Raw genomic sequence first — 14,627 nt, 5'->3', positions numbered from 1 at the left:
ACCCTCAGTGCTGACACCTGAGGAGTGCCATACACCGAGGTCCAGGGTGGGGGTAGGGGTGGGGGGAAGTTGATCGAGGTTGCGGGGTAGAGGGTAGGTAGTGGGGGTGGGGGTCGGGGTAGTGGACAGAGGTTGCAAGGTAGAAGGTAGTGGGGGTGGGGGTCGGGGTAGTGGACAGAGGTTGCAAGGTAGAAGGTAGTGGGGATGGGGGTCAGGGAAGTGGACAGAGGTTGCAAGGTAGAAGGTAGTGGGGGGTGGGGGTCGGGGTAGTGGACAGAGGTTGCAATGTAGAAGGTAGTGGGGATGGGGGTCAGGGAAGTGGACAGAGGTTGCAAGGTAGAAGGTAGTGGGGGGTGGGGGTCGGGGTAGTGGACAGAGGTTGCAATGTAGAAGGTAGTGGGGGTGGGGGTCGGGGAAGTGGACAGAGGTTGCAAGGAAGAAGGTAGTGGGGGGTGGGGCCGGGTGGGGCCGGGTGGGGCCGGCTGTGGAGTAGTGGACAGAGGTTGCAGGGGTGCAGGGAATATCAGGGAAAGAGGGAAGGGGGTAGCGGACAGGGGGTTGAGTTAAATTGGAAGTGAATAGAGCGTGTGGCACAGATAATTACATAACTGCCAAAGCAGACAACCCTATCTCTGATGCTTAGAGTTTAGAGTTTGAGCTTAAAGGTTGTCATCATGAGATACTGAAAGGCTTCCAGATTAAAAGCATGGTGTGACATAAATGATCAAGTTGTATTTAAGGCATACTCATACTTGTGTATGATAACAGGTGATCAAATGTATACTAAAAGTCAATCAAAATAAAACTTCAAGATGACATTCTTCAATTTACCTTCTGTAAATATGTTATTGACAAACAGTATGTCAGGTGTGAAAATTTATTTACTGCAGGAAATAATTAGTTACCTCGGATTTATATTTTGCATCTGCAATGCATTATGGGTAGAAATCACCAACTACAAAATACAGCACGGATAACGAGAACCTTGTCTTGATCATTTATTATTTTTCTTCCACAATGATGTAGATGTAGTGGACCCTGAACCCCAGAGTGTACCATTTGACACTGATGATAATCCTTAACTGACTACAGATGTAAATGACTTGTATACAAGGTGTCAGAAATGACAATTATTCTGACAATGACAACATGAAACCACAGAAACCATCCACCATCCCCTAGCTAATTATCTCGATGTTTCCTCAAAGTAAGTAAAAGTATATGTGTACAGCATCTCCAACACATTCCAAAGCTTCAACCTGACATCTCTAATACTCTGGAATACTAACAAGATCCTCCTCCCCCCACCAACTATCGCCCCACCCCCTTGGGTTCCGTCAGGGAGTCTTGACATTTACTTGTTACAGTGACAGTTGATGTAATTGCCCCCCACTGCTCACACCATGGCTTCCTTGCTGCCACCTTGTACCAGGGACCGTGCATCTGATGCAGCTAGGGTGTGGATGGAGCTCCAGAGACCTTGCCTCTGATGCAGCTAGGGTGTGGATGGAGCTCCAGAGACCTTGCCTCTGATGCAGCTAGAGTGTGGATGGAGCTCCAGAGACCTTGCCTCTGATGCAGCTAGAGTGTGGATGGAGCTCCAGAGACCTCGCCTCTGATGCAGCTAGGGTGTGGATGGAGCTCCAGAGACTGTGCCTCTGATGCAGCTAGAGTGTGGATGGAGCTCCAGAGACCTTGCCTCTGATGCAATTAGGGTGTGGATGGAGCTCCAGAGACTATGCCTCTGATGCAGCTAGGGTGTGGATGGAGCTCCAGAGACTATGCCTCTGATGCAGCTAGAGTGTGGATGGAGCTCCAGACACCTTGCCTCTGATGCAATTAGGGTGTGGATGGAGCTCCAGAGACTATGCCTCTGATGCAGCTAGAGTGTGGATGGAGCTCCAGAGTCCTTTCCTCTGATGCAATTAGGGTGTGGATGGAGCTCCAGAGACTATGCCTCTGATGCAGCTAGAGTGTGGATGGAGCTCCAGAGACCTTGTCTCTGATGCAGCTAGAGTGTGGATGGAGCTCCAGAGACTATGCCTCTGATGCAGCTAGAGTGTGGATGGAGCTCCAGAGACCTTGCCTCTGATGCAATTAGGGTGTGGATGGAGCTCCAGAGACTGCCTCTGATTCAGCTAGGGTGTGGATGGAGCTCCAGAGACTATGCCTCTGATGCAGCTTGAGTGTGGATGGTGCTCCAGAGACCTTGCCTCTGATGCAATTAGGGTGTGGATGGAGCTCCAGAGACTGTGCCTCGGATGCAGCTAGGGTGTGGATGGAGCTCCAGAGACTTTGCCTCGGATGCAGCTAGGGTGTGGATGGAGCTCCAGAGACCTAGCCTCTGATGCAGCTAGGGTGTGGATGGAGCTCCAGAGACCTTGACTCTGATGCAATTAGGGTGTGGATGGAGCTCCAGAGACTGTGCCTCGGATGCAGCTAGGGTGTGGATGGAGCTCCGGAGACCTTGCCTCTGATGCAGCTAGGGTGTGGATGGAGCTCCAGAGACCTTGCCTCGGATGCAGTTAGGGTGTGGATGGAGCTCCATTGACTGAGATGCATGTAACAGTTTTTCAGTTATATAACTGCATGTCGGCTTGATGCAGGAGTAAAACCTGATGTGATGCAGGTCTTTTACCTACAAGCAAGGGTATTGTGTAGACAAACCAAGGAACATGATCAGGGTGAATCTGGGATTTGAACCCACAATCAGAAGACCCTGGCAGGTCTGAAGGATGCACACTTCTACTTCACCCCCATAAGCATGACATGAGCAGGAAGGGACTGTGTGGCAGCATGCACCACCCTCCATCCCCTCCCCCAATTCTCCACCCAGTCACACCTCATTATGGTGAGACAAGCCTGGTGCTAGTATATGAAATCAGCACCCCTCTCTCCCCACCCAGTCACCCCTCTTTACGGGGAGACATCCCTGGTGCTAGTATATGTAAGAAGAAGACTTATTGTACCTCAACACCCACAGGGGGCAGGTAAACGCATGAACATGAGTCATAGCCTTGCTCCTAGGCTGTACTGAAAGAAAATCCATGGATGTGTAGCAATTCTATCCTCCTAATAGGCAAGTCTAGATATGTGCACAGTAAGGACTCCAGTCTCTCATAGGGACAACAACTTGTTCTTATTATTTACATAATCTAGAACTTATGACTGAAACTAATAATTATTGCCCTAGAGACTTGTGCAAGTCTGGGCGAGTCTTAAAGGAAAGTTATAAACTTTTGATATACTCAATGTAACAGAAATATTGCTATTTTTAGGGCAAGTGAGGAGATGCAGATTTTATTTACATGAACATTTTGTAATGAAAAGGGAGATATATGTGATGAGTCCTGCCCTCCTCTCTCCCAATCACCCCTACTTAGGGGGAAATGTCCCAGGTGCTACTATACCCAATCACCCCTCCCTGTGCCAGCCTAATGGCTTCCAAGCTGGCTGCCATTACCAGGAAACCTTCAGGTTACATCAGTTCACTGAGAAATGTGGCAAACTATACCTTGTTCAGATTGTGAATGACAGCAAGGGGTTACACAGTTTGGTTTAGTGGCAGTTCCTGGAGGGCCTGGCCAACACAACCACAGTAATGAAATAATGTTTCTTAGTCTTAAACATGTTCCATCTTGTTCTTTTTCTCTTGTGTTTCTGTTTATGCAATGTTCATGATAGTACTGCATTTGAGTAGCATTGTACTGACTATTTTTCACCAGATGAAGGAACAAGTATACTCCGAAATGTTGTGTCCCTCAAAACAAAGAAGTCAACATCCATTAATTCTCTTCCTTATGGTACTGACTAGTAATGTCTTCTATCATATCGAGAATTATACACAAAAGGTTACAATTTATTGAAATAATGGAATTTTGGTATGAACACCAAAATTGTCAAGGATTTTACTGTTAAACATAAAGATCTTACTGTTTGAATGGGTTTTTTTTAAAGTATTAGTAAATTATTTTATGAAAATGCATTTTAATGATTATTTGCAGCATCTGCATCTTAAAGCTCAGTGAGTGAAGTACAGACTAGCATGGAATCCAACTCATAATAGCCTGATTAATTATCTGAAGTGTTAATATCACTGATGGTTGTGAAGTGAAATGCTAATTTGTAAAATTGCAACATTTGCAATTTGCAAATCATTTGTCATTCTAATTCATAGAATGCAGTTCAATCAAAAACACATCATCACTGCAAGTTGTCAGACCTGCAACTTGCAACTCTCAACCAACTATCTAATCTGTCAAGCGTACTTATTTGTACATGTGCTTCCTGAGAAGTAGCAAGATTGATATAACACAGAACCTACCTACAATCCCACAATCTCCAGAAATGTACATGTGTCAATTTCAAACTTGACATAACTAACATCACTATCAAAATAATTTTGCATTTCAACAAAAACAAACTCTATTGCACGGAACAAGTCTAGCCCAAACAATCATAAAAACTCGGAGTTCCACTTACCGATTCCACAGACCTGAAGACAAAACCTGAGTGAACTCTGTGTGAAGGTCACGAACGATATATCCTCACACCTTCTTGAGTATATCATTTCACGCTCATAGCTCGGTGATGTTTGGCATTAAAGCATCATGCTGACTTATCAAATAACATCTTTCCCTGTCCATGGCTAGTCGGTGGTTTTTGCAGTAGGAAGTGTTTATATACGTGGTAAAGGTGTGTGTATTTTTTGATGAACCATAACCTAGATAGGGATCTTGGTACCAGAACAAGTGGTGAAATCTGCTTCTTAGGGGGGGAATCTGGACTCAAGTATTATTCCAGAAGGGGTGTTGGGTTGTATGGCATAGAAAGATAGTGAGCCAATGTTGACATCATGCAAAGACAGTATAGTTACCCAATACTATCATAAAATTTCCAAAAGTCACAAATAAAGAATTTTTAGATTTTCATTCTATTGGAACCATCCTTACCCACCTTCTACATAATAAACTATTCCATGTTTGTTGCAAAGGACATATGTCATTTAACACCTGAGTGTAAACTGAATGTAAAAAAAAACAGGTGAAACTCCAATTATTTGAATGAATAACTTGAAAACTTTACTCTAAAGATTTCTCAGCACTAATTGTGCGTCAAGCGAAGGAATTTTAAGTTCCACATGTCTTGTAAATTTTGCTAATTTTTTGGCAGGCGCAATGTACAAGCTTCCTGCTGTCAGACAGGATGTACATGAACATCGTTTCTTGTTAAAAGCATCATTTCAAAGGCAGCGGAATCTCTTCAGAACTGACACACATGCACTAAGGTAGAACATCTGCTTAGCGAATATAGCTGCAAATTTACATCCCACACATAGATCTACAATTCAGAGTAAAACATCATCAACTTTATTTTCATCCCATTCAAATGTCAGTATTAGAAAATAACAGCATTGACTCTCTTAGAGAAATTTTCAAACTTGTGTGTTATACATTTTCAAAATTAAAAATGATCAAACTTTTATAATTATTAAAAAATACTATATTTTGTGAATGTACAAGATGACTGTGAAGGTTTATTCTTTGAAATGACTGCAATGATAAACACAAAAGGGTTAAAACAGTTGTAGAATCACAAATATGCACTCGTGGAAGGCGTGCTGCCATTTTTTAATCAAATCATAAAGGCGGCAAGGTTGGCTTTATGTTTCCGAGTTGTCTACAAATATCACGTCAAACTTAACATGTGCCAGAGACAGACGCATTTAGTTTAACATCAGACATCTTGTGTAACTGTGTAACTTGAAGGATTTGCACAGCCTACAAACATATCAACTCCTGACTTTTTTTTGGCTGCCTTATTTGGTGGTTCCTAGCAACACACTGTCAACACACTGTCAACACACTGACAAACAGATCAACTAACATCCCATGTTTAAAATAATGTATCTCTCCAATAAAAACCATGGTAGTCAAACAATTCTAATACAATTTTGTTGCAGACCAATTAGATTTTATGCAGAGACTCAACATTAAGGATCAAATGTCTGTCTGATAGCAATGAAAGTTCAAGCATACAGTCTCGTTTATATTCAGAACAAAACAATGCACCAAGCTAACAAGAAGCAACTTTCCACATAGTATATTGTTTGTCAGACTAGACAAACTGATAAACAGGTGGTTATGTAATCCAATATAGACAGAATCTTGAAAACAAGAGGTGTCCTTGCTATACTCTCCTACTCAGAATCCAAGAATGTTTCTTTATGGTTCTTCATTAATGCCTAAAATACTTGTTCTGTGATAAATTCATCAGGGCCACCTGCTCTGAATGTCTGTTGATCTTTGGATCACAGCCAAATTGTATCTATGACATTTATAGCCTAATATCAAGACTGTGATAGTATCTATAAGAAAAAGGTCAAGTTAATGTAAGGTTACATAAATAGATGAAAGGTTTCAGAAAACTTATCTCCCTTGATAGGGTTACTTCCCTTTATGTGGGGTTAAAATACCAGTCTTCACAGTTACCTCCCTTGAATGACTTTCTCCCCTGGGCATAGGATGTGATGGCTGTTTCAAATTTACATCCAAAATTAGCAGATACCAGAAACACAGATTACTCTGTCAATGTACTCCATGACCTAGCCCTGAGTAAACAGTGGCTAGAAGTGTAGGGAAGGCACAGAAACACAATTTACCTTCTAACCAAATAAATGCTTAAACCCCCCAAGCGTGACAGTGGACATATTTATAGCAATGTAAATCACTACACCTTAACAAGACTCTGTAACAGAAATACAGATCTGCACATCTGTATTCGTTAACCTTTTAACCAGCACCTGACAGCTTAACTGATGACATGTTAACCCTTACAAATAACAGAAGATGGTTCTGAACTGTGAATGTTTTAACACACAAAAGAAGATATCTAACTTTTAATACATTAACATACATATTAGAATGTACCTTACTTTCTGTAAATCTGTTAACATAAAATTCAAAAGAGATGTCAGAAATTGTTAACCCGTTAACCCTATCAAACCTCAGAAGACTTCCAGTATTCTGCTCCCCAAGGGGTCACCATAACCCCTTTTGCCCTATCTTTGACCAAAGTAGGGGACCCTTTCCACAAAGTGATCTCAGCCTTCGATTGTCGCAAGTCTATGTTAGTGAGTGAGTTGGGTTTAGCACCGCTTTTAACAGTATTACAGTTATGCCGCGGCATGTCAGCTTAATGTGGGAGGAAAGCCCGAAGTGATGCAGGTCTCAGATGTTTACCACTTCGGTGAAACCCACGAGCACAGGTATGGTGCTGACAAACCTAAAAACATAATCGAGGCAAAACAGGATTTGAACCCACAATCATAGGTTTCTGGTGTGCCCAAGGGATGCAACTCTGCACAGCAAATTGCGGCACCTTGGACGACTGGGCCACCCGTGCCCCCAAAGTCTATGTTAAAGTATAAGGCCGCCTCTCATGCACATGGATCGAAATAATCAATAAATAAATCCTGTCCAATCTAACACACGTTAAATTAACAATGAGTGAGTATTGTTTTACGCCACTTTTTGCAATGTTCCAGCAATATCACGGAGGGGGACACCAGAAAATAGGCTTCACACATTGTACCCATGTCAGGAATCGAAAACCAGTCTTTGGCACGACGAGCCAACGCCTAAACCACTAGGCTACCCCAACGCCTTCATTTAAGAATGAAGTCTTGGTGAATTTAAAAAGGTCTGAGAGTCATATTGATTCCAATAGGAAGTAAAGACAAAGCAAATTTATACCAACAATAAGTAAATATTATCTCAGGAAAATTCAATCAACACTTCAGTGCAGGCACACTAAAATCCATAAAAGTAAAGATAACCTTCCTTGCATCACTCTCTACTGTTGAAAATACATTAGTTAAGCCTACAACCTCCATCCACTGAACACTCATTCTTTTTCATCGGAATAATCTTTGTTAAACTTTTGTCAAAAATAATACCTCTTTTAGAAGGAAATGTGAATTGAAAATGTTTTCATTTGCAGATGTGGTAATTATTTAAGCAATGAGATGTATTTTATATACGCACTCTTGAGAATCACTATAGAAAATTTGTTGCTAGGCAACGCAAGACAGTATTTCTTTGCACACTTAATTGACCATTCAGGGTTACCAGGCTGACGCACAGATCGACCAAAGATGAAAGGAATTTTTTGTTTGTTGTCTGTCAAAAGTGACAGATTTTCTTTATTCACATCACATTTTCTCTCCTACCTATGCGAGACTGTAATTATGAAAACTATGAGTGATATTTTTGACAGTAATAAGTAATTCACTTGCACGATACTGGCAGAGAGAGTGCTCGAAATCCATTACAAAATTAATTAGACGCAATATAGCACTGCTATTTCCTTGCGTTTTTCCGTAATCAACTTTGGCAATAATAGTTAGCACTACGTTGAGTATCGGGTTGGGTGAAAAGTCTGGTCACGGCCAATTAAAACATGATTCAGTGTAGAATGAATCATGGGTGTGTTGGCATCGCTGAATTAAGCATGGAACAATTCATTACCAAATTTGTGCAACCATTTTTCATGAAATTTTGTAAATAATTTTGCAACCTGGACCATTTTTTCATTCAGACTTCCTAATATAAATTTTGATGTATCTCAGACTGAAAATACCACTTCTTTGTTTTCTCATCGCCAATGCATCAATTACTCATGAGTTACCTCCCCTGTTCCACAGCTGCCTCGAAGACCACGTTCAAGATGAAGTCTAATTACAACCATAAAAGGACATTTTTGGCCATGATGACCTTAAGAGAAAAGCCTTTATGCTATCATCAGCACTAAAAGTTCTAAAAACTCACCATGCAGTGACTAAACATTTGAGGACAGTCAAATAAATATACTTTGTAAAAAAACATCCAGAAAGTTTAAAAAGAAAGACAACAAATTCAAAAAGTGAAATTTAGAACTTCAAAATGAAATTTTCTTTAATCTGTTCACATCAGTGCCCATAAGAATTCACATGTGACTTCCTTCACAAATAATTAACAACATTAAAACTTTTTGTTCTTATTACAGGATTTGTCTTTTCTTCCATTAGAGGATGTGCTGAAAGCAATTGTTAATTTTTAATCTCACTGACTACAGAAAATGTTCCAATGAGAGTGTTGAGAAATGTAATTTAAAATGTTAATTACTGGTAAAATCGATCACAATTCAGTGCCAAAAATCACAGGCTTTTGCCTCCAAGCTTGAAGTCACTGCTAAGGGACGTTTAGGTTGATTAGCATTTCTTAAACGAGACAAAGACAAAGAAATTCTTAAACAAGCTGATTTGAAACAAAATATGTTTCAAAAGAATCTGAAAATATGCTTTTAAAAATCTGGATGACATCTTCCATTAAAATCATATTTTTAAAATGTCAGATACAAATAAATACAATAAATAATACCTCAAATTATTCCTGCTGGTTTTTAATACATTATTAAGTGTTAGAAAAAGACGCCCCCATTGTGGATTTTTATATTTAAACCGATTTTTTTATGGACCGTAATTGATAACTTGAATATGTCACTACGACCCGACATTATGACCTTCAATTATGACTGGTTAGGAGAAAAAAACTGTTTTTCAAAATACTATAATAACTGTGCTAGAACCATTGGCAATAGCTGCCTTTAGCTATGAGTGTTTGTTTTAACAATACCATGAACCACACATAATTTTGCCAATGGCTGTTTTTGTCCTCATGTCATCATGAACTTTAAGAACTGGGCACAATTCAAGTATTATCAACCTAAAATGAAGCTGTGTTAAAACCAATATTTTTGTATGAGTGCACAATTTCTTTGCACATTTTGGCATTTACTGGTTAAAAACGAGTGAGGAAAATTATGAAATAATATTGATTTTTACACATTTCTATCTTATATTTTCTTGTGTGTCTTATTTAATTTCTTATTGGATTGTATATTTAATTCATACCACAATTAAGAAAAGAGACAGGTTATTCTTTCGAATATATACAGCAGTTTACTTATGAGTTGGCAGCTTATGACGCCGAAACTTCAAAGGAATTAAGCCTTTGATGTTTCAGAAACAGGAAATTACACATAAGCACTCTCAGGAAATTAATAGCTAAAGCAGAATAATATTTTTCACATAATCAAAATATCTTCCTTTGTTAGGTTGTCAATTTCCGTCAGTACTTGGTGGTATTAAAATATATTTTATTCCTCTTCAGTCAGTAAAGTTGCGATTTTCAGACTACCAGAGACTCAGGAGTGCTCTCCCTTTCATGAGACACAAATAAGGATTTTAGGACACTTCAATTAGTAGATCGTCTCCGATAGATTTCCAGTTGATGAATTAAATTGATCTGTACAATAAATTATTTAACTTTCTACAAAACAAAACAGTTACAAGTATCAAGTTGGCAAAAAGGTTTAATATATACAATATATATGTTTTGTGACTGGTTGGATAGAATAACTAAGATGCTTAAGTGTCTATATTCTGTCAATTCTACCAAAAATCATAGATGTCTTCAAATAAATGTGTCATAAACTTATCACGTTACTGACTGATGTTATGTGTGACATCACTGCCAGAATTCGTTTCAGTAAACTGGCTAACAAATGATTGTCAAAGTCTGATCTAAAATAATGAAATAACACCAAAATTAAAACATAAAATTGAAATTTGAACTGATTTTGCAGTAGTTGATTATATCTTACCTATCAAGAAACATAACATAACCCTCCAGAAATTAAACATAAAAATTAATTATTGACAGAAATCCACAGAATGGAACTATTAATCTGCTGTGACACTAAAATAAAGTCCTTGCCATCTTGTCTTTGGCTAAGGTCTTCTTGTCGGGATGAAATCAGTCCATACATCAGTCCATTGAAGTATATATACAGTAAACTACAGTTATAACAAACTCAAGTGGATCACTAATTTTAGTTCATTATAACCATAGTTAATTTTAAGTCTATATACAGCATCTATATAGCAAAAGTCTGCGACCAAAAATTAAGTTCTTAATATCCATCAGTTTGTTATAAGCGTGTTTGTTATAAACGTAGTTTCTGTATATTCATTTGTCATGCACATAATGTAAATTCTTACCTGTCATCGTCTACGAGTCCACTACTCTTCTGCATACACTCCCGAACTGCCTGCATCCCTTCGCGGAAACGCTGTTGCAGACGCCGCGCATAGAGAGAGGCTCCGCCCTCACTCAGGTACCCACTCGCCCATTCTTCTCCTCTGTTGCTCTTCAGTATATCGCCATCAGACATATATCCTGAGACGTAGTCGTAGGTGTCGATATCAGATCCATAGTCTGTGTCCGACACACTGGGACAGTTAGAATTAGTCCTCTTGATTTGCCCCGAGTAGTATTTTCCGTGATCAAATAGGGGCCGATTGACCCCAAGCCTACTGGGCGTACTTGCTGCGTACATGGTTGTCTGGGGCACTGAAATCCCTGGGATGTGGAAGTTACGGCTGGAAGACAGTCCTGAGTAGCCCGAGTAACCACGGAAATACCCATAAGGCAATGCACGCATTATAGGTGGCATTGGTTTGATGTCCATTGTCTCACCAGCATCATCAACAAATGTGGTTTCTTTTTCGGAAAATGTAGTTTCCTTTCCTAGAGAATTCTTATTAATAGTTTCAGTTCGCACTTCAGTGTCAAAAGTTGTTTCAACCTTTTCACCATGTCGAGGCTGTACGATAGCGATATTATTTGCGGGCTTGCCGAGATGCGAGTTCAGCATTTTCACTCCAAGTTTGGGAGAGTTTGTAGTTGCACGGTCATGTGCGGCAAGGAGTTCCGAGGCGGGTGATTTCATGACTATGCTATCACAAGATGAGTGTCCACTTTGACTGGAAGGTGTAGAATCACTCGACACCTGTTCAGGAGTTCCCACTTGTGATGAAGTTGAAGAATGGATGCTATTACTACTGTTCTCCTTCATGGCTTCAGTCAGATACTTGGTTGGCGTTATCGTCCTTTGCAACACAGACAAATTCGTTTGCGTATTCCCATCTGCCTTTGTCACTGACCTTGTGGTTGGTGCCATGGCACATGTGGGTTTGACGACATTGACAGTCTGGGTCAAGGTCACTGACCCACTAGGACTTGGACTTACCATCTGACTCCTTGGTGACCTGTCCCCGCCCTTGAAGGTCGACAGATGACCCATCTGACTACCATGACTGGACTTGGGTGGTATGGTAATCTCGGCCATCACGTGAGCCGTTGCTCTTGGAACTGTTATACTGGGAGAGCAGTGCTCCGTTGTCCGACTCTGTTCATTCTTCCTAATCTGTTCCTGCCTCATGAGATCATATCTCTCGTTCTCCTGTCGTATATGCTCCTGTCGAATCTGTTCCTGTCGAATCTGTTCCTGACGGATTTGCTGTTCCTGAAGATTCACCCTTGGATGGTGCTCCCTCTGCATCAGAATCTGCTGTTGCTGCAGCTGTTGCTGGTCCAGGTTCTCCATCTGCTGTTGCCGCTGTTGCATCTGACTGAGACTCATCTGACTGATGGGGATGCTTGACAGGCTAGGGTAGCAACCCTCAGGAGTGGATGCTGGACTCTGGACCTTTGGTGAACCGGAAGATAGAGTCTTATGAGCATTCATTCCGGGGAGGCTGGCATAGAGGGACTTGCTATGTTGTGATGAAGAGGAGGAACCATTCTTGCGGTCCTCTTTACTTGATTTGGAGGATTTCCCTGAGGCAGACTTTGGAATGCCCGAACTTGGAGCAGGAATTTGTGATGACCCTGATGACTTTGAGGACTTTCCTGATTGGGAGGATGAAGACTTTGGAATTAAGCTGCCAATTTTTGTCCCCTTTTTAGAAGTAGGTGGGCTGGGCTGACACTCCTTGGGAGGCCCCTTTTCTGACTTAACACCCTTACCCTCTGTTTTCCGAACAGGAACTGGCGAATTTCGTGCCGAGGGATTGGGGGAAGGAGTCCGATTTTGTGACGAAGGTGAGGGTGTGTTACGTTTGCCTACATTTATATTACTATCAGGGGCTAGAGTATTAGCATTATCACGTTTCGTGCTAAATGCACGAGCCAAGGACTTTTTCCCGGTCTTTGCCGGGAGTTTAGGGCTGCTTGAGCCATTTGTTGTACTGCTACTAGCTCCTGCATCTGTGGAGCTCGAGCTCCGCGCACTGTATGATGATGTCTTAGAATCTGTGTCACTCCGTGAACTCGTACTTGTCGTACTCGTGTTACTAGTTTTGGAAGCACTTTTTACAACGCCACTTTTTCCTTTCTCTTTCTCTTTAGAATTGAAAAATTTAAATTTGTCCAACATAGAGTTCTTGTTATTTCCACTAGGTTTAGAAGGATTGCTCTTTGTTGAAGAAGTGGAACTAGTAGAGCTAGCACTCGTCCTATTGGACTGCTTCTCCGCAGTTGGTGTGGGTCGTCCCAAGGACCGCCCACCTGGTGTAGGAATACCAGATTGTGATGCACTACTTGGCGAAGTAGCTCGATGGGAAACCGAGTTGTTATTGTTATTCTTCGGACTCACCAAATTGGAACCTGGAACATAAAAAGATATTTATAACCACTTTGGAAAGGTTATTACTTCAGATTGATAGAAAGACACTTGAAAAAGAGGTTTCTCGTCAGAAGCTTAATCATTTTCAAAATACATCAATTACTATCATAATACAGAGAACTTACAATTTTAACATATCCAAAATATTATTGTGAACATATCAACATTAAGACAAAATAACTGTACTTCAATCAATCTTGATATTTAACACAAATACTTTTTGTAAACAAGTAAGAGAGTCAGGACTAATAACACATTTAGCAAAATACCAGCAGTATCTTGGCAGAGGGCACAAAAAATTGGCTTCACACTGTTCCATGTCGAGAATAGAACCCTATCAACAGTGCGCCAAGCCAACACCTTAATCATTGTGCTAGAACCTCCTTATAAACAAGCATGAAGCCTTTACACATGTGTTTGATAACAAACAATGGGGGTGAACAGAGCTGTGAAGTCTTCAGAAAACACCAATAAATAAATAAACTTATACAGACCATTTTTTTATATGTTAAAGTTTATATGCTTTATATGCCTGATAAATTGTACATGCAATTTAGTTGAACACTATGTGAATCATAATCAGTACAATCCGAAAAAAAAGCATTTATCCCGAACAAAGAAATTTAGGGATATTTTGTTTGTTGTGAAGTATAAACACACAATTTCATATTTTGCATGAAATATATTTCATGGTTCCCTCATTTATTTTGATCAGGATATATACTTTTACAAATCATCCCCAAAACAAAGAAAGTATTCTTTCTTATCCCACAGTGACCTAGAATTTCTTTTCATCAACACTCCACACACCATGAAAACAGAACCGCCTGTTATTTTATTTCCTGATCAATTGCCTCGTCAGTATCAAATCAGCTGATTCCTGCCTGTCAGAGTTGACAACCCCACCTGCCCACAGTACTGGGAACATTCCCCTTTGACAGGCCGTTGATAGCAGAACTCTTTACACAGGAGTCAAGGAGCTCACCGTCCTGTAATTAGCCACTTGATGCATGTTTTGGGCAGAATTAGCCACTTAAAGTGATAAGCCTTTTCTACAG

General features: G+C 40.5%; 1 protein-coding gene across 13 annotated transcripts in view; it reads right to left on the bottom strand.

The window, feature by feature from the left end:
- The window catches only part of LOC139473941 (neuron navigator 2-like), a 733,750-nt gene that overhangs the window by 122,829 nt on the left and 596,294 nt on the right, over positions 1 to 14,627 (bottom strand). For all 13 annotated transcript variants that reach the window (XM_071256769.1, XM_071256765.1, XM_071256766.1 and 10 more), the window contains exon 7: positions 11,102 to 13,550. In XM_071256769.1, coding sequence (XP_071112870.1) covers positions 11,102 to 13,550 — 2,449 coding nt within the window. The remainder of the gene's footprint in view (positions 1 to 11,101; positions 13,551 to 14,627) is intronic.

This window comes from Haliotis cracherodii, unplaced genomic scaffold, assembly GCF_022045235.1.
Source record: "Haliotis cracherodii isolate W230 unplaced genomic scaffold, xgHalCrac1.p SCAF_3, whole genome shotgun sequence".
Classification (NCBI taxonomy): domain Eukaryota; kingdom Metazoa; phylum Mollusca; class Gastropoda; order Lepetellida; family Haliotidae; genus Haliotis; species Haliotis cracherodii.
This window is presented reverse-complemented; position numbering and strand designations above follow the sequence as displayed.